Source organism: Heterocephalus glaber, unplaced genomic scaffold, assembly GCF_053883595.1.
Source record: "Heterocephalus glaber isolate CG9 unplaced genomic scaffold, H.glaber_assembly_v1.0 deba00001737, whole genome shotgun sequence".
Classification (NCBI taxonomy): domain Eukaryota; kingdom Metazoa; phylum Chordata; class Mammalia; order Rodentia; family Bathyergidae; genus Heterocephalus; species Heterocephalus glaber.
This window is the reverse complement of record NW_028258445.1, coordinates 3,597,387-3,622,333: the sequence shown is the minus strand read 5'-3', so window position 1 is coordinate 3,622,333 and position 24,947 is coordinate 3,597,387. Positions and strand designations below refer to the sequence as shown.

Sequence of the window (24,947 nt, the reverse complement as noted above, 5' to 3'; positions counted from 1 at the left end):
ATAAAAAATAAATAAAAAGCAAAAGCCATGTTAAATGGCAACATCTGACAACTTAAAATACATTCACATTCTTGTCAGTTTTAAGTTGCACTACGACTCAGGTACTGAAGACACTAAATGTATTGTTTCAAGTGGGACCTAATTTAAATTCTGTAATGTGTTTAAAGGCAAATAAATAAAGCATGCTCATGATTAAGAAAAAAAACACAAAATCTGTTCTACAATGAAAACATCTCCTCTCCGTTTTTGATTTTCTAGTCTTACCACTGGAAGCCAAAACACTTTCTTGTAAAGCATGCCAGGATATTTCTACAGACAAAAAACTGTATGCTGGCTATTTACATCCTTTTAACACAAACAAGACCACACCGAACATGGCTGCTCTTCAGCCGCCGCCTTTTCCTGCTTTGCGGCCTGCAATGCACTCTAGGCCGTCCATGCAGGCTGGTGTGTGCGCACAGCCCTGGCCTGATCACTTCTGGTCCCTCCCTCCCTGCCCTGCCCTGCCCTGCCCCATGTCCTCACCCACCACCCACAAGCCCGCCTTTTTGTTTCCCACCGTCTCTCTTCTATTTCACTCTATTCACTTATGTTTTAGGTTTTCAGAGAAACCATGTGACATTTAACTTTCTGGGTCTTACTTTCACTGAACATTATGCTTTCTTCACTTTAACTTTTCCTTGTTTAACATACAATATTGTAAAACTGAAATTTTATTCCTACAATAAAAGAGTGACAATGAGAACCTTGCTCTTTCATTTGTAGTATGTTTTTCGTTTGTCTGGCATGGGTAGGTACTCAGCAAGGGTACTGAAGCTGAGTGTGGTGGCCCATGACTATAATCCCAGCACTCTGGGAGGCTGAGGCAGGAGGATCCAAGTTCAATCCTAGCCTGGGCAACTTGCTGAGACCTTGCTTTAACATGAAAAATGCAAAAAAGGGCTGGGGATGTAGCTCAGTGTGAAGGCCCTGGGTTTAATCCTCAGACTGAAAAAAAGTTCCCGAATAAAAGAATTCAGAATAAACAGAAGCATCTCTTACTAAATATTCCTGATGTTTTTCTAGTCATGTTTCTATGTATATGTGTATACATGGATATACATTCATACAGTTAGTAAGTTTACACAGACATACTGTTTTATAATTGTTTTCACATTATAGGGCTGGGGATTTTGCTCAGTGGCACCACGAATGCCTGGCAAGTGCTAGGTCCTGAGTTCAATCCCCAGTACAAAAAAAAAAAAGAAAAAAAAATCACATTACGAAGTGATTTGCCTAAAGCAATATACACCAGTGCTCACTTCAACAGTACATATACTAAAGCAATATACACCAAATAAAGCATTCACTTTAAAAGCTTAAATAGATCCCCCTAATTTTTCAACCAATCCGAACAGTTGAACAATAAGGCCGTTTCACTGTTTATTACATTGTTTGGATCTAATATCTTTGTTGCTAAATATTTTCAGAGTAAATGTAAGAATTGCTTCTTTATTAACGTAATACTTTTGGTTGCTAGAGTTTGAGTGTCTTTCAGGTGTGTACTGGTAACTTGTTTTTCTTGTGAAATGCATATCCATGTCCCACATACGAAGATACGGATACACAACGGGATCAAGTCCGAGAAGACGGGACTGACTGCCAGTGTCCAGGTGGGGTCCTGGGGGTTGATCAGAGCTGCGCTGGGAGCGGAACCCAAACCACAGCAAGGTAAATGGCACGGAATGACACCATCCCCAAGATCCTTGCTTTTCTCCACTACACAAGCGTACTCCTAAAATAATTCTTTAAAAAGTCAGCTTGGGTGCTGCGACCCTAAGACCTCACTGTACTCCTGTTGCTGAGAGGCAGTATCTCATGGTGCTCTCAGGCTGCTCTCCACTGCAGGCGCACAAGTGCTTCTCTTGCCTCAGCCTCCTAAGCAGCCGGGTCTATGGTACGTACTACCATGCCCACCATCTTCTATCTTTTTATATCTGTATGAACTCAATGTACAAAATATGTTTTTATAAACACAAAGCACAGAACACTCACAAAAAATCTGAACAAACATGAAGCCACACAAAAAAGTATCAAGATGGAAGAATGTGTAAATTTTGTGACAATAAATAAGTTATCTATAAGTTTTATAACTAATTAATAAATTGTCATAATAAAGAAACAACCATCACATAGGAGAAACAATATTCTCTTGTCATTCTGAGACAGTAGGCAAGGCCTCAGGATCGCTGGGGCTTGCAGGACATGTGGACTGGCCTGAACCTGCAGTCGCTGACTACAAGGAGGAGCCCTGGTGCAGGTGCGCCTTGTCAGCTTCGCCGTTTCTGAGCAGGAAGTAGTAAGAAGCAGGAAGACGTGCAGAAGAGTAGCCTAGACTCTTCATTTCGTCCACAGTGGCAGAAAAGAGTGAGCACTACCTGAGCACTTCCTGAGCCCTAATACGCACCCGGCACTGTGCCAGGCCCTGGAGTAACCTTCCACAGCGCTCTCCTCATGAAGCTTATGGTCTAGCTGGGAAACCAGATAATAAACAAATAAACATAATTCATCAAGATTCAATTCATGTTTTATTTTTGTTATAGAAAAGCAAACTAGCTTTTCCGTGTCTTTTCCAAGGAACACCAGAGATGAGAGCTGTATATTCTCATGGCTTTCTTTCATAGATCCAAAAATACAAATTGTAAAAGCCTGAAAACTATTCAGGCTGACATTCTGAATGAGACGAAGGCAAGCAGTTTTTTTTTTTTGCGACCGGGCATCAAACTCGGGTCCTTGCGCTTGTGCAGCAGGCAGCGAAACCACTGAGCTAAATCCCCGGCCTGGCAAGAAGTTTTATATCAACCTACAGACCTGTTAAAATCAGGTCAAAGTCTACTGGTATTTACCTGCTAGTAATGATAGGATTTGTGTCCATGGGAATAAAAACTGTGGAGGTGGCAGTGCATTTCACTGATGGCCAATACATGTCTGCAGGTTTTAGTTATATATATATATATATATATTTTTTTTTTTTTGCAGTACCAGGGATCAAACTCAGGACCTTGCAGTTGCGAGGCAGGCGCAATGCCACTGAGCTAAATCCCTGGCCCTCACTTTTTTTTTTTAGTAATAGCTTTTTTTTTTTTGTACCAGGGATCAAACTTGGGTCTCTGCGCTTGCGAGGCAGGTGGTGGAACCACTGAGCTAAATCCCTGGGCCTAGTAATAGCTTCTTGATTACCTCACTGAGTGAAATAAAATTTTGACTGTTTATACAATTGTGTGGTACTAGGGATGGAATCCAGGGCCTTCATACTGAGCCACAACCCCCAGCCCTTTTCATTTTGAGACAAGGTTTGCCAAGTTGTTCTGGGAGAATTCGAACTTGTGATTCTCCTGTCTCAGCGTCCCAGAGTGCTGGGATTACAGGAGTCCACCACCACACCTGGCTAAACAATTATTCTTAAACATGTTGTCTAAATCAAACTGAGCTCAAAACTGCTTTTTTTAATGAGAACAAATTCCCTATTTATTCTAAAATCTACATAATTAATGTATAGTTTGTAGCAAGATCTACATGCGTCTCAACTTGTCCTTTTTTGGTCTGTCAGTTTACTAAACACACAACTATCAAAAGATAATTACCTTCGGGGCACCATCTTTTTGTATTCCTACATCGTTGGTAGCAATTCCTTTTACACTACCATCTTCATGGAAAAGGACCTGAAAATGATAAAAACAACTTATTATCACTTCAAGATTCATACTAACCTTGAAAAGAAACAGGTTTCTTAGAAAGTGAACACTTCTCTAGATAACAGAAGTCTAAGCTTTGAAATTCAGGCTATAATGAGATATGCTTTCAAGGTAGTCCCTTGTGGAGTATGAGACAACACAAATCAAACTGCTGGAAATTAAAACAATGCCATGACCCTGATGAGGACTGCAGGAGGGGTAGGAGAGCGTATCACATAAACAAGAGCTCTCTTCAAAGAGCAAATCACGTCTGACACATTTGAAATCAAGCCTGTAACAAATGAAGAACACACACGGGAATGAAAGAAAGTGTCAAGAAAGTCTGTGTCTCGAATTGAGACCTCAAAATATAAAACAAGACGAACAGAGACTGGTGAGAGCCCACTGGTGAATACAGTTTATTTTTGGAAGAAAAGGGAAAAGTATAATTGATGATGAGAAATGGCAATGCTTTTTAACTTGCTTCTGCTTCCTGTCAGGAGGAAACGCTCTGGGCAGAAAGCACATGCAGTCACACACACTGGCACCATGTCAATGACCAGGGGCACTGGGCGCAAAAACGAGGGACCAGATTAACAGCCATGGGTGTGAAAAGGAAGAACCTTGACCACCTCCAGCTCAGCACCAGAGCAAAGAACTAGCAAACAGTCAATAATCTGTTGACAATGGCGAAGGCTGAGGGAGAGAAGAGGGTACAAGTGACTTTAAGTGCAGGTTTCACTCAAGAGTGAAAATCATGGATTCTACAAATCACTTACCTGTGACTTTGACACTGACCACAGTCAAGAAGGTTTAACAAGGAGAAATACAAAATCCCAAGTGCATATACATGGCTGGGAAAACATACTCAAGCAGCACATACAACGCAAGGACCTAGGTGTTTTCACTTCCATACTGTCAGGATAAAAACGTATCTTTAAATTTCTGAGTATTTTCTCGTGCCAAAAACAAAAGATCACTGTTCCCACTGCTCCACTTTCCTTTCAGTATTTCCTCTAGCCAGGTTCTGGCTGCAAACCCTCTCAGTCCTTCTGGGACACACATGGACTTTGTTAACAAAGCTCACTGAACCTCAAGCCAGTTCCGCACCCCAGGAACGCCTCTGGGGCTCAGAGCCACATCCCGAACTGCGGAACAGCGGATGAGGAGCCATCCTGGCTTCTGGTCTTGGAGGAGTTAGGGCTAGCTGGCCCGCTCCAATCTGTAACTTCTTGCTTACCAAAAGCAAACAAACAAAGCAAAAGCAACTACTGTTTTTCCTTTACGTGAAAGATAATTAACAGTATGTGATAGACTCTATCTGCCTGGTTATTTAAAAGACTGAGATTTCTTTCCTAGACTGTGACATTTCTTTCTTGGTTTAATGCTTATTCTATAATAAACTTGTTTTATTCTTTTTTACAACTTGTAGAGAGGATTTTACTGAGTTGGTAATTTTATTTTTAGTAATTTTCCCAAAGAAACATAATGACAAGTGTGATATGACTGCCAAAAATGTTTACTGAAATGAAAAAACTTTGGAAGAAGTTTCTAGAATGAGGAAGGTGATAGCCCTGCTCTATACTAGGCTTCAAGTAATTTATTCATTTTTGCACATCACTTTATAAAGGAGATAAAAAGGAATGCATTTGGAAGAGTGTAACAAGAATACTGAAGGAGCTCAAATTATATAACATGATGTTTGAAAATGAGAACATTTAGCATGGGAAAGAAAAAACTCCAGAGTGAAAATGGAGGAGGAAAGAGCACAGGATAATTGTAACTGGAGAAATGTCCTGAGAAGTCACAGGTTCGTTCTGTATAGTATAAAACAGTAGATAACTCCCATTCAACATAAGGAAGAGACTGCCAACAGTCTTCCTGATAGCTCATCAGGTAAGAGGATTTTTTATCCCTTATAGTGTTCAGTTATAATCTGGAAAATCTGAGCAGGGGATTTAGCTCAGTGGTTCTGGTGCCTGCCTTACAAGCGCAAGGTCCCGAGTTCGATCCCCAGTACCAAAAAAAAAAAAAAGTCTAATAATATGGAAAATCACCACGGGGCACAATGTAAGAAATTCAAGTGCTGGGTTGGGGATTTAGCTCAGTGGTGCTGCCACCTGCCCTGCAAGTGTAAGGTCCCGAGTTCGATCCCTGGTACCAAAAATAAATAAATAAATAAAGGCTATAAAGAAATTCAAGTGCTCTTTGGATGTGATCTTTTAAAAGTTCCTTTAAATCTTGTAATTCTAAAATCATATGGCTTTTTAAAAATACTTTACTTCTGTAAAATCCTTGCTTTACTTTCAAATGAAAGAGATTATGTGCCACAAACATTAAGTGAATTATACAAACCTCGGCAGCAGCATAACCAGGGTATACTTCCACACCAAGGGCCTCGGCTTGTTCTCCCATCCAGGTCACTAAATGTCCCAGGCGTACAATGTAATTGCCATGATTGTTCATTGGAAGACCTACAAATACATGTTTAATTTGCAAATCTGACTTTGATAAAATCTCAATTAAAATTCTAGGCCAGTATTTCTATATAAATGTACATGCTATCTTAATGGTCATAATTTCAACTTGCATTTTGCAAATTTGGCTTGGAGTTCTAACTTATTATCAGCACAAATTTGCTGTACATAATGATTACATTCAGCATGGGTAGCCGGTATGTGTATGTAACACGTTAATTCGTTTCACTCCCCTTTCCCTCCCCTCCCTCTCATCTCTTGGGCCCTATCCCATTTGCAAAAGATCTATCTACTTGCATGCTATTATGTATGTCTTATTTTGCTCTTTAAATTATGTATACTTTGGGTTTCTCATACAAGAGAAAACCATGTGATATTTAAGCTTGTGTGTATGACTTTTTTTTGTATCGGGGATCTATTTCGTGCTTGTGAGGCAGGCAGCAGAACCACTGAGCTAAATCTCCAGCCTTTTTCTTTGTTTTTGTTTTATAAGCTGAATGTATTTGGCTATTTGCAAATGTTCTTCCATCTTTGGCATATATCATGAATGTTAACATAGTTTAAGTTGTAATTACAGTATTCTGCAGTATGCAAGATACAAGTTTCATCTTGGATACTTATTCTTCATATGAACTCTATGAAATGGAGTACTGTGAGATTTGATTAAACAATTTACCACAGTATTACATTTGTAAGAGTTCTCTGCAGCAGGAAATCTTTGGTGAATCCTGAGGACACATCTTTGAGGAATGAATATTTTCTGTTTATTCTGAAACAGGGTCAGTTCAGGCTGGCCTTTATGTAAACCAAGCCAGCCTTAAACTTGTGGCTATCCTCCTGCCCTAGCCTAACAAGTGCTGGAGTTACAGGAATGCACCACCTTGCCTGACAAAAATGACCTTTCTGAATTCACTGTATTTGTCTGGTTTAACTCCAGAATAAATCCCTTTATGACAACAAATTTAACATTTGATGACTCACTTTTCTTAACATTATGATTTCAAGGTGTATCCATTTTCCTACAATGAACGAAATTTATTCTACTTTATGGCTTAGTATTCCATTGTGTATAAATATTTTCTTTGTTTTTTTTTTTTTTTTTTTGGTACTGGGGATTGAACTCCGGTCCTTGTGCTTGCGCAGCAGGTGGCAAAACCACTGAGCTAAATCCCCGGCCCCTATTTTCTTTTTTATGTTTAAAGCTGTCTCATTTATTATTTAGGCTATTTAGGCAGTATACTTACATTGAAAATGGAAGCGAATTTTTCAATTGCTTTTAAAAAAATAATTAATGTAATTAATGAATTTACTGTTATACTCAAAATTGTCTATGTTTAAGGTGAGAATCTTTGCCAATAGAAAGGGACTGCTCCAAACTGTGAATGGTATTACGAAGAATTGCAATCTCTTTGTTTTTTTCTCCTTGAAGATGCTGAAGCTTCCTTCTGTAGATACTCTGTGGGGAAATAGTAGCATCTGGATATGGCTTTGATTTAGTCTGAACTCTTGCTAGTTTGGCATCAAACTCTGGCTGTAGTTTATTTCATTTTGCTTTTCTTTTTCTTGAGTTATTAACTTTACATTTAACTCTGAGATTTCATCTCCTTTTTATAGATCTTTGTGCTTTTCATTTAATTCAACTTTTTTCTCCATATCTTGATAAAGCTTATTTCTATCTTATGTTCTTCTTTTATTTTCATTTCATGTACAAGTTTGGCAATATTATTCTTATATTCCTATTTGTGAGATTTGAGTATTTCCTTATCATATCAGCTTTCTTTTCAGTTGTTCATTTTCACCTCAGATTGTGTTGATATTCAATGGTCTGTTGTAGCCCTTTTATCATATCATGAAGAGCAGCACATTCTTTTTCTTTTTTTTGGGGAACCGGGGATCGAACATGTGCTTGCAAGGCAGGCGGCAGAACCACTGAGCTAAATCCCCAGCCCCACATTCTTTTTTACTTGAGGGATTTTTTTTTTTTTTTGGTACCGGGGATCGAACTCAGGACCTTGTGCTTGCACGGCAGGTGCCAGAACCACTGAGCTAAATCCCCGGCTGTTTGCATTATTTTTAATAAACAGGTACTTATCGCTTCTCGGCCTTTTGGGTAAGATCAAGTGTAATAAACAGGTACTCTTTTCCAACTGAATTTCCAGTATGTTATTCTTTCCAATGGTTTCCATCATTTTCTTTTCTGTGAAAAACTCTTTATAAGTTTGTCAATATTCACACTGCTAATCTTTTTTGTACATTCTTCTCTACTTTGTTCCATGTTTGAATTGCTGTTGTTCCTGGTTCCTCAATGTCTCCCTACATTTTCTTTTTCTTTTTTTTTTTTTTTGGTATTGGGGATCGAACTTGGGTCCTTGTGCTTGAGCAGCAGGCGGCGAAACCACTGAGCTAAATCCCCGGCTCCCTACATTTTCTTTATCCATTCAACTGTTGATGGACCAGAGCCAACTTCCAAGATTTAGCTATTATGAGTCGTGCTGCTATAGTTTTTTTTTTTTTTTTTTTTGGTACCAGGGATTGAACTTGGTACCTTACACTTGAGAGGTAGGCGGCGGAACCACTGAGCTAAATCCCCAGCCCTATGCTACTATAAATATGGATATGCCTATATCACTGTAATATGATGGCTTAACTTTTCAAAAGATACCTAGAAGGGGACTAGCTGGGTCAAATGGAATTTCTATTTTTAGTTTTTTTTTCCCCCCCGTACTGGGGATTGAACTCAGGACCTTGTGCTTGCAAGGCAGGCACAGTGCCACTAAGCTAAATCCCTTGCCCCCTATTTTTAGTTTTTTGAGTTTAGTTAATTTCCATAGTGGTTGTACTAGTTTACATTCCTACCAACAGTGTACTGGTTCCTTTTACCCTGCAGCCTCTCTGTATTTGTTATTTGACTTCTTGATGACAGCCATTCTTTCTGGAATAAGATGGAATCTCAGTGTTGTTTTGATTTGCATTTCTCTAATGGCCAGAGATGTTAAACATTTTTTCATGCATTTATTGGTCATTTGGACTTGTCTATTCAAGTGCCCATTTTTTGAATGAGCCTTTTATTTTTGGGAGTCTAATTTTTTGAGTTATTTATACATTTTAGATATTACTCCCCTGAGGAGTAGCTGGCAAAATTTCCCCATTTTGTAGTTATCTCTTCATTCTACAGCTTGCTTCCTTTGCTGTGCACTAATTTATTAAATTAAAAATTCCCAGTTGGCTTACGAGGCTACTGCTAAGAACTGACTTCTAGTTCTGCTTTCCCACAGTTAGGTGTATAACTCTGGAAGAATCCTTCAAATCTGTGGGCCTCTGTTTTCTCATCTGTAAAGAAGGGGATTTCTCCCTTTGAAATGAAGTTCCCTCCAGCTGTAGCCTTCCATAGCTCTGACTATTCATCATACTCTACTCTACCTGGAAGAATTGGCACAGGAATTCTGTATTTCTCTGTTAAAATTCCGAATCTGTCTTCTGTTACAGGAGTATTAAGTGGAGCCTGAAACAGAAACAAAGAAAAGGTTTTAGTTTATATTTGTAAATATAAATTTTAAAAACCTTAAATTTATTCTGGAGACAAAAAAAGGAAAGTGAGCCTCCCACCCCTGTGTTCTTTAGGTGTTTTCTTTGGGGATTTTGTAAGTGTAAATCCTTTCTGTTTCTTTGAGGTGGATGGGAATCTTTTAAAAGCTAAAAGCTAAAGCCCCTTGCTAGTTTAGTCTCAGGAGCCTCTTTCTACGGAGCCTTGGCGACATCTTTGAAACACAAGCATCATGTGTCCCTGTCTCTGTGGAAGTTTAGCGCAAGTGCCTGGCTCCAAGATGAAACTGCCTGCTTGCTGAAAAAACTTGAGAAATTCTATTTCTCCTCTGGCGAAAGACAGTTACCATGTATGTAATGGACATTGCCCCTCCCCCTCTTTCCTCAGCACTGGGGACTGAACCCAGAGCCTTGCACATGCTCGACAAGGGTTCCACTGCACAGCTACACACCCTTTTTATTTCTTGAGACAGTCTTGCTAAGTTGTCCAGGCTGGATTTGAACTTGGGATCCTCCTCAGTCAACCTCTCCAGTAGCTGGGATCACTGGTGTGCACCACCATGGCAGGCACGTGACTACGATGGATTATACCTGAGAACCTGCTATATAGGAGGGCACCAAAGCAACAGAGGACTCTGATATGAAAGACATTTTCTATTAGAACTGATATTTTGTCAGAAATTCAACATGTATTTCTGATATAATATTGAAAATAAAAGCTGAAGCACAACTAAAGTGCTTTTAAAGAGTATACTGTAAGATTTCTTAAAACTGTATTAGCATGTTTGCAGATGGAACGATTGCATTCATCGAGGAAGCTGGGACATGTACACAACACGCCTTCGTTCTTTCTCCTTCCCTTTCCCTCCCATCCTCCCTTCTCCCTCCATCTCTGGTCACCTTCACATTTGCAAAAATCTAACTCCCTGCTTCTTCTTATCTATCTGGTATTTTAGATTTCACTTTTTTTGGTACCGGGGATTGAACTTGGGTCCTTGCACTTGCGCAGCAGGCGGCGAAACCACTGAGCCAAATCCCCGGCCCCTATCTTGTATTTTAAAGAGCATGATATTTTGGAAAAGGGGTCAGAGATGAAATTTTTAGAATTGAATTTATTCCATATGTGAAGAATACAGATATTTATATACTTTTATGTACTTTACCCTTATCAAGAGTATTCATAAATAAGAACCAAGTTGCATCATGTAAAGGTACAAGTTCCCAATGAGAAATGTAAATGTGTTGTATGCCTAAAATGTACCAATAAAAGAATTTAAGTAAAAACAAAAACAAAACAAATGTTAAAATAAACCCAGTCTCATTCTAAAAAATAAAAAATAAAAAAAAGAGTATTCATACACACTGAATATTCTTACCCAGCAAATAGGACAGGTATAACTTATCTTACAGAAGAAAAAAACCGAGACTATAAGAGTTTAACCAAATTCATATGAATTTTATTTGAAAGCAATAAAATCAGCACTTGGTCCTCTGAATGCTGCACCTGTGGCTTTTCTGCTGAGGTTATGGGAAGCCATATTAAGTTATTTCTTCTGAAATGACATCACCCACTTTGGCTTCAGAAACTGCACTGTCCCACACATTTCTGCCTAACACTTCATTAAGAACAATGATACAGACACCCACAGAGCAAGTAAAAATACCTTCAAAATAAAGGTGCTGTATTTCACTGGGTGTAAGTACTCAGAGGTCTTCTCAAAATCATGTCTTCTCCTAAATCCAGCACATAAATACAACACACAGAATGTACTGTGTAAAAATGTAAGTTAACATCTTAAATTACAATTCTGATGAGTCAATTTTTTGCTATTTGTAAATTTAAAAAATAATATATATATAAATACCCCTAAAAGACAGAATTACATGAGGAGGGTTCCTTCTATTCCAGTAATTTGGGAAGAGAGCTAGAGCAAAGATTAGAGTTTGTGTAAGAAGCAACTTTTCATACCCCCTTCTCCTTCCAGTCTGGGAAGAGTTCTTTAAAAGCCCCTGGATCAAGGCAAGCTCCTGAGAGAGTGTGGGCTCCTATCTGAGCAGCTTTCTCCACGAGACACACGCGGATATCCTTTTCACGCTCTGCAGCTAACTGCTTCAGACGGACAGCGGCAGAGAGCCCGGCAGGGCCCGCACCAACGATCACCACGTCTGCCTCTTCTGCAAATCTCTCCATGCTCACTCCTGGGAAGAAACAGTGCCACAAAAAAGTAAGAGCCCTGGAACTAATATGACATGATGAATCACATGGTGATGAAGAAATTATCCACTATGCTTTAGAGTGTTATTTCTAAAAGTTCTCATGCTTTACAAAATTATATACGTATTTTATTATATTAGTATGATGTATTTGTAGGTCTGTTTCAGTGCAAATCTTCTTTCACCTTCCTTAGAGCAACTTTTGACTTTGAGATTCATTGTTACAAATTTAGCAAATATTTACTTATCTATGTAGTAATATGTAATGTATTTGTTAAAGCCATAAAATATTACATGTTTTAACAATATCAAGAAAAATAAAATATCCCCTTCCACAAAATGAAACAAAGTATTTAGAAAAGTCTCCAATTTTTTACACAAACTATTTACCTTCCCATCGCTTGTCCTTATCCCGGGGATAAATAGTATAGTGGGTAGTAATTCGAGGTACAACAGAAGTTGAAGACCATCTTGCAGCACACAGAGGTAGAATATTAAGTTTTAAGGTTTGAAGGCACCGATATGCTGCAAAAAATTATGAACATTATTATCATTTTAAAAATCAGTTTTCAGGGCTGGGGATTTAACTCAGTGGCGTTGCGCCTGCCTCGCAAGCGCAAGGTCTTGAGTTCGATCCCCAGTACCTCCCCCCAAATCAGTTTTCTTTGGAATAAACCAGAAAAGCATGCAAACTGAATGATTATTCTCAATGAGTGACACACAGTAAATGGAAGTACGTTACACTCTTTCTTAGATAAACAATTCAGTAGCCTTTTTCATAAAGTTTATTCAATCTTAATTTTTTTTTTTTTTGGTACCAGGGATTGAACTTGGGTCCTTGCACTTGCACAGCAGTGTTTTTGTTTTTTTGAGAAAGGGTCTCACTATGTAGTTCAGGCTGGCCTTGAGCTCCGAGGTGATCCTCCTGCCTCAGCCTCCTGAGCATTGGCATTACAGTCCTGTGCCACCACTCCTGGCATCAATCTTAAATATTTTATTTTATTTTTTAAATTAAAAAAATTTTTTGGGGGGTACCGGGGATTGAACTCAGGACCTTGTGCTTGCCAGGCAGATGCTGTGCTGCTGAGCTATGTCTACCCCACCCCCAGCCCCTATCTTAAATATTTTAAAACCACCAAATAAACAAGAAATAAAAACAGATCCAAAACAGAGTACATACAGATTTGTGGTATATGATAAAGATGACATTTCAAATCAGGGATAAGAGATAGTTACTCATTAAGTGGTGCTTAAGTAGCTAGAAAACCATTGGAAAAAAGTATATCCCATTCCCTCTGTCAGAATGAATTTCATTTCAAAAGCACAGAGAAAGCCACAGATAGTATAAATGAATGTAATGACATATTCAAACATTCTCTTTTCTTTGAAAGTGAGCTGGACTTACAAGTCCCTAACAAGCAGAGCATTAAAAGGGGAAACTGTTAACTTTATGGTACAGAATATGACAGATAATACTTCAAGTGATCAAGTTCACACACCACCACCAAGACATACAGGTACACGGACCCCCAATCCAATGTGGGAAGGTGCATCACCTTCATGGTTTACTTCCTCCACCTGAACATGACAAATCACAAGCTCAGGTTGAAAGACCTTCTACAAAATGCATGAAAAGTGCAAAGCACAAGTGTCCAGGTCATGAAAGACAAGAAGAGAAGACAGGATGTGCCACGTTGAAGCAAACTACAGAGATGTGCCAACTCAAAGCAAGCTGGTGCCCTGCAGTGGGCACTGGAAGGAACAGAAGAAATCAGAATAGAGTCTGCAGTTTAAATAGCAGTGGTTCATCAATGCTACTTTCTTAGTTTTGATAATCATACTATGGTTATGTGACAAAAAGTGGACTGGAACTCTCTACTATCTTTCCAACTTATCTGTAAGTCTAAGATTACTTCAAGGGGGGGAAGAGGAGGAAGAAAGGGGAAGTAAAAAGAACTGAGATGTGTTATGTATGTGCACTAACTCCTCACAATGAATGTAATCATTATGCACTGCAAACATGTACTAATAAAAATAAAACAATTTTAAAAAGAAAAACAAAAAATTATTTCAGAATAAAAAGTTAAAAGATTATGATATAAAAATAAACTAAAAACTGAGCTAAAACCATGAAATCTTAGGAAAAAACATTGGTTTTAGGCCTTGTGACCTCCAGCTAAGCAATGTTTTTTTTTCCTTTTGGTACCGGGGATTGAACTCGGGACCTTGCACTTGCAAGGCAGGCAGTAGCACCACTGAGCTAAATCCCCGGCCCATTTTTTTCTTTTTCAAGATAATGTCTTGCTATACTATTTCTGAAAAAAAAAAAAAAAAAAAAGGACTGGGTCTTACATTAATTTTTGCCCCAATAAAATGCAATAGGGTTTATTTTCAGGGGATGTGTTACTTTTTTCATGAACATCAATCTTTCCTTCATGTACAACATCTACATTTATTTATATATTCATCCACAAAAATCTGTGTTTAAACCCTGAATTCAAGCCTGAATTTCTTTTGACTCCATTTCTTGCAGAACTACTAGCCCCAATTTCTCATGTCCAGCAACAGAGGTCTCTTTAAAGGAGTACTTCTTGTCCATGCAGCCTACTCACAGTGCATTGGCAACTGTGTTAGTTACTTTTCTCTTGCTGCTGAGACAAAATACTCGACACCCAAAGTTAAAGGGGGAAAGGTTTATTTAGCTCACAGTTTGGAGAGGTTTCAGTCCATAATCGGTTGGCTCCATGGCAGGGTGGCTTGGCAGAGGGGCAACAGTTCATGGTGGCAGAAAACAGCAAAGCAACGAGAGACCTTAACAGCATCTTTCTGTCCCTTTAATGCCATCTAGTCTACGGGGATTAGGGTGGTGCCAAACTAATCACTCATGTGTAGTGGTTTAGTAATCACACACCCTTACCCCAGCATCATACATTCCAGATTCAGCCACCTCTGACAAAGAAAGCCCCACCTCATCCACATGAGGCTTTAGAGGGACATCTAAACACAAGCCATAACAGCAACACAGCCATCAGTGACTTTATCCATGAATCTTCCCCCAAGTCATGGCCTCTTGCTGGCTGGCTTCACAAAGTTTCCATTAAATACAGTGTAAACTGAAGGCTTACAAGACAAGAGTGGCAACGAAAATGATGACAGTCAAGAATAATGGTCCCTGGGCCAGGGATTTAGCTCAGTGGTTTCGCCACCTGCTGTGCAAGCGCAAGGACCTGAGTTTGCTCCCCGGGACAAAAAAAAAAAAAAAAAAAAAAAAAAGAATAATGGTCCCAGCCAGGGATTTAGCTCAGTGGTGCTGCACCTGCCTGGGAAGCACAAGATCCTGAGTTCAATCCCAGGTACCGGGGGAAAAAAAAAAAAAAAAAAAAGAATGATGGTCTGTACAAAAGAGATGAGAACTTGCAGGCACCAAGATTCAGAAAATGTTTATTTCACATGAGTACATTAAATAAATTCGTTACAACTCAGACGTGCTGGATTATGAATATTCATATTAGACACAAACACATTCCTCCATTATCAAGTACCCTCTGAGGGATTTATTTGTATTGATTGGTCACTCAGCAATCAGTCTCCAACTTATGTTTACACAGCCATTTACCTCTTGTCCAAAGGCACCCACTTGGGTATTTACAAATAATTATATTGTCATTTATATTATCTCAAACATAATATAACTATGTTATATTTCTCAGACTAAGAAGTAGAAGCAGCAAATAAACTTAAGAAAAAATGTTCAACATCACTGGTCATTCAAGAGATGCAAATTAAAACAATGCTGAGATTCCACCTCACTCCAGAAAGAATGGCTGCTATCAAGAAATCAACCAATAACAGATGCTGGAGGGGATTTGGGGATGATTGAGAAAAGTTTTAAAATAAGTTTAGTAGATTAGCTATTAACGTAGTTGTGGAAGCAAAATAGGTAGTATATCCCTTTAAAAGCTTGCCTTAGCCTGTTGCTTTTGCTGTTTAAAGTGAAGGTTGTATAGCTCCTTTGATCTGTAGCTCTACTATAGATAACATCTTAGCTCTGAAGATCAAAGTGGCAATCCCCGAACAAACCTGTGATGTATGTGCCTAACTGTCCTGTGTTTAGGACTGTAATCAGCGACAGAAACCACCTGTGTTTAACCATTAACCAGAAATTGGAACTTTATTTACTTAACAGAGACCACTAGGGATGAGATAAACACTGACAAAAGTATAAAAGGTAAATAACAAAGAAAAGGTGAATAACAAAGAACGCAGCATGCGGACATTTAACCAGACCAGTTTCTGGCAGTTCCGCCTGCTTGCAAGCAAAACTTTTATTTTACCCAAATTCTGTGTCTCCCTGCATTTCTTTCCGCGATTTTCTGGAACAGGGAGAGAGGAACCCTTCTCCACTGTTAGTGGGAGTGTAGACTGGTGCAACCACTGTGGAAACCACTGTAGAAATACCTCAAAACACTAGGATTAGAGGTCCCATTTGACCCAGCTATTCCCCTTCTGGGTATGTTCCCAAAAGAATTAAAACCATCATACCACAGCGATACATGTGTACCAATGTTTATAGTGGCATATTTTGTAATAGCTAAATCTTGGAAACAGCCCAAATGCCCATCAGCTGGTGACTGGATAAAGATGTGTTTGTTTGTTTGTTTGTTTAATAAAATGGAGTACTGCTCAGCCATAAAGAACGATAAATTCCAGACATTTATAGTTAAATGGATGTACCTAGAGGCCATACTCTTAAAGTGAAATAAATAGGACACGTGTAAATACCGAATTGTTTCTCCAGTGTGAGAAAATGAAATTGTAAATGAGGACCAAAATGTATGGGGAACTAGGGAGGGGAGGAGGGGGAAAGGAAAGAAGGGAAAGAAAAAAATTTTAAAAAGAAGGAAAAAACAGAAATAAAGCTTTTGTAAATAGGGAGGGGTGGAAGAGTTGAAGGAAGGGAAGAGGAATGGGAAAAAATAAGAACCAAGATATATCATGTACAAGTGCAAATTCCCAATGATGAATGTGATCATATGTATACCTAAAATGTACCAATAAACTTAATGAATTAAAAAAAAAAAAGCTCAGTGGCACCACACCTGCCTCACAAGTGCAAGGTCCTGAGTTCAATCCCCATACCAAAAAAAAGGTACTCACTTGGGCATTTACAACTACTTATACTGTCATTTATATTATCATTTAAGTACTGTCAATTTCATTTGTATTTAATTATAGCAATATTATTTTATAACTCAGTGTCTCTGTAATGTATTCCAACAGATATACTAAATGCATCCATCTGGCTGACAATCTTAACTGGAGCTTATTTTCGGGGTAATGCTTATATTTTGAGCATCCTGAAAAATCATGCTAGGGTTTATTTTCCAGTTACATCTCATTTTCAGGGAAATGTTATGTTGGTCAGGCTGGCCTTGAACTCACAATCCTCCTGTCTCAACCTTCCCAGTAGCTGGGATTACAGGTGTGTGCCACCACACCTAGGTAGCAATAGTTTTTTTGATATAACAACCAAAAGCAAAAGTAACAAAGGTTAAGAGTGTAGCTCAATTATGGAACACCTGTCTAGCATGTATGAGGGCCTAGTCCAATCCCTACCACTGCCCCTCCCCAAAAGCAACAAAAGAAAAGTAATTGAAGTAAGCATTTCATCAAAATTAAAATCCAGATGTGTATAGTGGCTCACACCTGTAATCCCAGCACTTGGAAGGCTGAGACAGGAGATTTCAAATTCCCAGCCAGCTTGGACTACACAGCAAGACCCTGTCTGAAAAAGCAAAACAAAAGAAGGCCAAAAAAATTCAAATAAATAAAAAAAGTGTAACGATAACCCATGTAATGCAAGAAAGTATTTACAAATCATATACATATCTGATATGGGGCTTATATCTAGAATATATATATATAAATCATATCTAATAAAAAGACATAATATAATTAAAGAGGGCAAATGATATGAAAATATACTCAATATCATTAGCCATAGGGATATGCTAATCACAGCACAATGACATACTACTTTATACTCACTAGGATGGCTGTAATCAATGAGGCAGATAATAAATAACAGGTGTTGGCAAGAATGTGAAAAAAACTGGAACCTCATTCACTGCTTCTGGGAATGTTAAAATAGTGCACTCAATTTGGGGGAAAGTGTGGCAGTTCTGTAAAGTTTCAAAGTATGTAAATGAAAACATGTCCACACAAAACTAGTAATGAATGTTTGTAGCTAAATTACTCTTTAGCACTCAAAGTAGAAACAACTCAAATGGAAATCAATGAATGGATAGTGATATATGCGTACAATGGAACATTACTCAGCCATAAAAGGAAATTAAATACTCACACATGCTATGAGATAAATGAATCTTGAAAACAACACATATTACTGTATGAGTTGGGTGTGGTGGCACATGCCTCCTGTAATAGTAGGATGACTGCAAATTCAAGTCAAGCCTGGACAACTTAACGAGACCCTGTATCAAAAAATAAAAAGGCCGGGATGGGGATTTAGCTCAGTGGTTCAGCCACCTGCCTTGCAAGCGCAAGGTCCCGAGTTCGATCCCTGGTAGCAAAAAAGAAAGTCTGGGAGTATAGCTCAGTATGAAGACTCTTGGTTCAATTACCAGTACAAAAAATTATATATATTATATACATGTATATTTTCAGATTGCTATGTGAAAGAAGCCAGACTCAGAAAGACAAAAGTGGAGTGTGGGGCTGGGGATTTAGCTCAGTGGTTTCGCCGCCTGCTGTGCAAGCGCAAGGACCCGAGTTGGATCCCAGGTACCAATAAAAGAAAAAAGTGGAGTCTGTCTACTCAGTGTTTGTACATAGTAAGAGCAATGAAATCTTCAGCAAGTTACTTAATCCTCCCTACCCCATCAGCTGTGAAGTTCATAGTTAATCTTATAAATATAAAATTTGTCTTATAAGGGCCGGGCATTTAGCTCAGTGGTTTTGCCGCCTGCCTCGAAAGTGCAATGACCCAAGTTCGATCTCCAGTACCAAAAAAAAAATTGTCTTATAAATAATAAAGGGCCCTGTGTTACAAAGCAAGTCTCAAATACATGTTTGTTAAGAGGATAGGTGCCTTCCTCGTTACAATTTCAACTGTCATACAGGAATCTGCAAATCTGTTTAATTTCTGGTGTAACTATGAGGCTGTTCCTAACTTTTTTGTTGTTGTTGTTACCGAGGATCAAACTGGGGTCCTTACGCTTGCAAGGCAGGTGGCATTCCTAACTTTTAAATTGTCTCATTATGAAGGATCTATCTGAAAATGAAAAATCTTCTAAAAATGAACTGTAAAATAGAAAAAAATGAAGAATTTCACATGGGCTGGGAATAATTCAGTACTCTGGGAGGCGGCAGCAGAACTGTAAGTTCAAACTCTGCCGGGGCAATTCAGTGACTTTAGGAGTCCTTGTCTAAAAAATGAAAAAGGAGGGCCAGGGATTTAGCTCAGTGGTTCCAGCACCTGCCTCCCAAGCGCAAGGTCCCGAGTTCCATCCCGGTACCAAAAAAAAAAATCAAAACAAAAAAAATTAAAAAAAAAAAAGAAAAAGTGGGGAGGCAGTGTAAAGGCCCCGGGTTCCATCTCCAGTAGCCCTTCTCCCTCAAAAAAATTTCGCTGGATTCAGACTATGTAATTTAGACTTTTGTGGCCATACTGAGAAGGTTAAGAATCTTTCATTTTAATATCACATTTTAACCTTCAAAAATGATTTATGCTGGGCAGCCATAATCCCCATTTATAGCAGGTGAATATTCCTAGCCAAACTTGGTCTCAATTCTTTCTGACATTCTGTCAAGCTTTGAGATTGCTAATTGATTTGAAATTAATTCTGAAGTCATGAACTCTGAGGCCTTGGTAAAATTAAGTTTTCTTTCTCCATTAAACGGAGAGATGACATGTTTCAGTAAAAATTATCAGCCTGACATAGGCATTTACTTATTTGTTTAGTTTGTTTGTTTGGTATTGGGAATTGACCCTAGGGCCTTCTCACTGAGCTACATCTCTACCACTTTTTGTTGTTTTAAAACATTTTTTACTTTGAGACAGGATTATGCCAAGTAACCCAGGCTGGGCTTGAAATTGTGATCTTCCTGCCTCAGCTTCCCAGAGCGCTGGGATTACAGGCGTGTGCCATGAAGTCTGGCTTCATTATTAGTCTTCAGCACCCAATGCGTGATCAATCCTTCTTCCCAGTAAAATAGTATTTTAAAAAGCAAACACCTGGCAACAGACAATTAATAGGGAGTATGATGAAGGGGGGGCACATTTGGAGTAACTGAGCTCTAAAATCTTTTAAACAGTATAAACTCCTTTAGGGTAATCTTTTAAAAAATGACAAGGAAACTAATTTTCTCTACTTGTAAACGCATACTTACATTCTTTTTTTTTTGGTACCAGGGATCGAACTCAGGACCTTGCACTTTCGAAGCAGGTGGCAGAACCACTGAGCTAAATCCCCGGCCCTAAATGCATATTTACTAAGAACCAATACTGAGAATACTTTATTAATCCTTAGATAATTCTTTACCTATCCTAAATATTGAAAAAGAAGTTTATAACATAATGTATAGATTTTTTTTAACATAATGCGTAGATATTGTAGGTGAACTCAGGGCCAGAGTTCATAGTAGCATTTAAAAGAATATTTACCACATGCCATACTGTGCTACTCTGGGAGGCTGAGGCAGGAAGTTTAACTTGTAGAAATGATCATTTACTTCTGAAAATTGATGACTGGAACACAATTCTATTAATTCTATCACCTGTATGGCTACTGATATGCTTAAAAATATTTGTAACTGGGCCGGGGATTTAGCTCAGTGGTTCCGCCGCCTGCTGCACAGTTGCAAGGACCTGAGTTCAATCCCCGGTACCAAAAAAAAAAAAAAAAAGCAAAATTTGTAACTATAGAGCCTGAGTTTCTCCAGTGGATTTTTTTTAAAAGTCACAATCTTTATTCCTTTTCTGAAAACAAGTCTGCTATCTCACTTTAGAGATCTAAACATTTAGGCACTGTGGCTGAATTCTGATAGAGAAATGAAGTTGCAAAGTCCACTGACCTCCTAACACCAGGTATCAGTCACACTGCTGGCGAATTTGCATCCACCTCTTGATTGTCAGCAGTGCTAACACTAGGCTCTGAAAATGGCAATGAATTAGCATCCAAAGAAAAGAAACATTTACCAAGCCCAAGACTGACTGCATTTACATCAGATGTGGACAGTATCTGATTGTACTGGTGGCCCAAAAAACATAAAAGCATATCTACACATTAGGTATATAACAGATGCATGAGCAACAGAAACTTGAGACAAAATTCTAAATATATGGGGTGGGCAAATTTATCAAACTCCACTTGTATGAAATTTACATATGAACAGTCTTGAATTTGCAACAACTGTTTAAGGATTCCACAAACTAAAGTTAACTTCAGTAAACTAAAGATTTAAAACACTATGCCAGTCATGACAAAATTCAAGATCCTCTAAACTTGTTTGAATTTTTCAAAAGTTTTAAAGTCAAAAAATTTAAAAATAACATCCAACTGTCTCAAGGGGCACCATAAATTCCCAGAGTTAATTTTAGATAATGTCCCCAAATTCCTAGCTCTACATGTGAGCTGGAGACGTGGGCAGTATATGCATGGTAATCCTGATGGGGCAGGTGAGACTTTCGTATTCCTAAGGCTTGACTACAAGGATGACCGCAAAGACAAAAGTTGAGTCAAGACTGAAAACGAAAAACTGCGAATACTATTTTTTTCGATTCCCCACAAGGCAACAGATAACAGCTAAGCTGCCCTAAGGGGAGCCCGTCCAGGATCCGAGAAGGGTCAATTCAGGAGGTTAACTGGGTGACCGTACGGACAAATGTCCTGCGCATGACCTTTAGCCCAGATGCTAACTGCCAGCTGGAGCAACCTCCAGGGGAGGCAGCCAGGTCCAACAGTGGGCGGACAGCACTGACCTTGCTCCAGTCAAGCCTGAGACGCGGAGCAGAGGAGGGGCGGCGGGAGGGGAGAGGAACCCGCAGGCCCCGGGTGGCCCAGCCTGTCTCGCCCCCACCTCTGCACCTGGCCCCGTCCGGCGTTCCCCCTCACCCGGGCAGGGCAGCTTGGCTAGTGGCACCGACATGGTCACAGCGTCCAGAACTCTCTCGGTCGGACACCGCGGAAGGACGACAGCCTGCGGCTCCCCGCGGTCTCTGGGCCTCTACGCTGCCGGGGGCGCCATTGCGCGGCAGGAAAGCTCTGGCGGCCCCGCCGAAGTTTGCCTCAGCTCAGCCGGCCACACTCACCTCACGGCGTTCCCGCCTCCCTCCAGCTCTGCGCCGGCGCCACTCATGACGCGAGAGCCAGGGGAGGTTTCTGGGTCACTAGCCGGCAAAGAAAAGAAAGGGACTCCAAGTACCAGGGCGCCCCGCGGCTTCGGGTTGCGGGTTGGGCCTGTACTTCCGCCTCTTCAGGCCAACAGAGGGACCCATAAGTTTAGGTACGCAGGCGCACGCATGTGTATTGACAGCATAGGAGACGGGGGGGGGGGGGCACGCACAGCATCCTGGGAGGTGTAGTCTTCTGCACCCGCGCCCTCCGGTGCTACGGGGAGTTTACGCAGGTGCGGTGAGCCTCCCAAGGTGACTTGACTGATGTCTGATTGGCTGTCGGGAAGTTGAAGTCTTCGGGTCCCGGGTCGGAGACCGACCAGGCGGCGGGGCGGGGCCTGGGCGGCGGGGCGGGGCGGGGCCTTCGGAGCCGGTCGAGCGGCTGAGGGCGGTCGGTGTGGGCCCATCCTCCCCGCTCGGCCCGCGGTCCCGAGTCCCTGCGGCGGGCCTGCCCCTGCGGCGGGCCTGCGTGCTTCCCCGCCGCCCCGGCCCGGATCCCTCCTCAGTGCCTTCCCGGGCTGCCCAGCGGGTTCGGGCTGGCTGCGGCTGAGCTGCGGTCGGAGCCGTGAGTGTCTGCGGCAGGGCGGGACTGGGCCCGCACCGCGTCCTCCGGTTCGTCTCCCGGCTGCAGCCTCTGTTCCGGTACCCGGGGTCCTCGCGCGCTGTCCGCGTGGGCGCCTGCAGAGCCGCCCGGTCCTGCTCCGTCGGCCCGTGCGGAGGGCGCGGCCCGTGGTCGCCTGCATCCTAACGGGCCTGTGCGCGAGGGCGCGAGTTCCCGGGCGCCCGGCAGCGCCCCCCAGCCCAGCGCTCGGCCCCTGCCTGCCGGGCGCGCGTGTGGCGCCCAGCGTCCTCCCGAAGAGGTGGGAACCGACCTCATGCAGAGTTTAATCCGGGACTGGACGCGCTCCTCTCGTTGCCTTACCCGCGTTTGTATTGCTTAAAAGAGGAGAGACGGGCGGATCCAGGGTTCTTTTTGCGGAATGAGACTGGTTACAAAGAAATATGTAGGATGAAGTACAGTACTGAGTGTAACCTAGGAAGTTCTATCTTAGGTGAAGAAAATAGTTGATAAAAAAGCTAGTTTGATGCCAAGAAGTGGATATGTTCAGCATTTGTGTGTGATTGTGTTGATGTTATTCATCAGAACTTGAAGTATCTTTTTTTTTAAGGAAAACATTTATTGGTACATTTTAGATATACGACATGATAACATGAGGAATTTGTACCTGTATATGATATATCATGTTTCTTTTTTTCCTGTTCCCACCTCCCTTCCACCCCTCTTCCCCTTTATGTACAAAAGCTTTGTTTCCATTTTTCCTTTTATTTTCTTTTTCCTGTCCTTTCTTTCGTTTCCTCCTCCCTTGTTCCCCTCCTCGTTTGAACATTTTCTTCCCATTTCCCAGTGTCTCTTATATATTTTATTTATCTATTTATTTATGTTTTGTTTTATTGAGACAGGTTCTTGCAGTGTTGTTCAGGCTGGCTTCAAACTCACTATGTAGGGCTGGGGATTTAGCTCAGTGGTTCCGGCGCCTGCCTCGCAAGCACAGGGTCCCGAGTTCGATCCCTGGTACCCAAAAACCCCCCTCACTATGTAGCCCAAGCTGGCCTCGAACTCTGATCCTGCTGCCTCAGCCTTCTGAATACTGTGATCAAAGGTGTGTGTCACCATGCTCCGCTATACATTATACATTTTAGTCCTTATTTCCACTTTCGGTTTCTCACACCACAGAAACAGAGCGGTATTAAAATATGTGTGTCAGATTTATTTCACTTAAAAAGTATGGTCCCAAGGTGCATCTATTTAGCTAGAAATGTCTGAAGTTCATCCTTTTTTTACGGCAGAGCAGTACTCCATTGTATAAAAAAAAATCACATCTTTATCCAATCACCGATTGATGGGCATTTGGGCTGTTTCCAAGATTTAGCTGTTACACAATGTGCCACTATAAACATGAGTGTGCATATATTGCTGTAGTATGATGCTTTTAATTCTTTTGGGAAGAGATCAAGAAGGGGAATAGCTGGGTCAAATGGAACCTCTAGTCCTAGTTCTTTGAGGAATCTCCACACTGATTTCCACAGTGGTTGCACCAGTCTACACTCCCACCAACAGTGGAGAAGGGTCCCTTTTTCCCCACAACCCTGCATTTGTTATTGGTTGATTTCTTTCTTTCTTTCCTTTTTTTTGGTTGATTTCTTGACAGCAGCCTTTCTTTCTGGAGTGAGGTGGAATCTCAGCATTGTTTTTGTTTTCAACTCTTGGATGACCAGTGATGTTGAACATTTTTTATATTTATTTGCTGCTTCTACTTCTTCACCTGAGAAGCATCTTCATTTCAGATATCCATTTTTGGATTGGGTCTTTAAATTTGGGGGGGTCTGATTTTTTTTTTTCAGTTCTTTATATATCTAGATAGTCGTTTGTCTGAGGAACACCTTGTACAGTCACTCAGGCAGAAGGCCTTAGGTCCCTTTGAGGAAGGATGGTAGAAAGATTTGCCATAAAAATTTTTGGTGTACCAGGTTCCTTCCCCAAGGGAACCTGGCTTCCCCTTCATTCAATGGGTTCTGGGTCTT

The 24,947-nt window shown here is 40.6% G+C and overlaps 2 protein-coding genes across 8 annotated transcripts in view; one reads left to right on the top strand and one right to left on the bottom strand.

Annotated features, from left to right (window-relative positions):
* Etfdh (electron transfer flavoprotein dehydrogenase) overlaps positions 1-22,451 on the bottom strand; it is a 34,820-nt gene extending 12,369 nt beyond the window's left edge. For 2 of the 7 annotated variants that reach the window (XM_021247453.2, XM_087200301.1), the window contains exons 1-6: positions 22,281-22,451; positions 12,338-12,472; positions 11,703-11,932; positions 9,611-9,692; positions 6,069-6,187; positions 3,624-3,701 (exon numbers count right to left, since the gene is read on the bottom strand). In XM_021247453.2, the coding sequence (XP_021103112.1) occupies positions 3,624-3,701; positions 6,069-6,187; positions 9,611-9,692; positions 11,703-11,924 (501 nt within the window). In that variant the 5' untranslated portion in view covers positions 11,925-11,932; positions 12,338-12,472; positions 22,281-22,451. Of the gene's footprint in view, positions 1-3,623; positions 3,702-6,068; positions 6,188-9,610; positions 9,693-11,702; positions 11,933-12,337; positions 12,473-18,311; positions 18,442-21,043; positions 21,123-22,083 lie in introns of all 7 variants that reach the window. The other 5 variants (XM_087200300.1, XM_021247452.2, XM_021247451.2 and 2 more) reach the window with 5 other exon arrangements.
* An 86-nt stretch (positions 22,452-22,537) lies between these two features.
* Positions 22,538-24,947, top strand: part of Smarca5 (SNF2 related chromatin remodeling ATPase 5) — a 70,132-nt gene continuing 67,722 nt past the window's right edge. The window contains exon 1 of the mRNA XM_087200299.1: positions 22,538-22,616. The gene's annotated coding sequence lies outside the window, so the exon portion shown is untranslated. The remainder of the gene's footprint in view (positions 22,617-24,947) is intronic.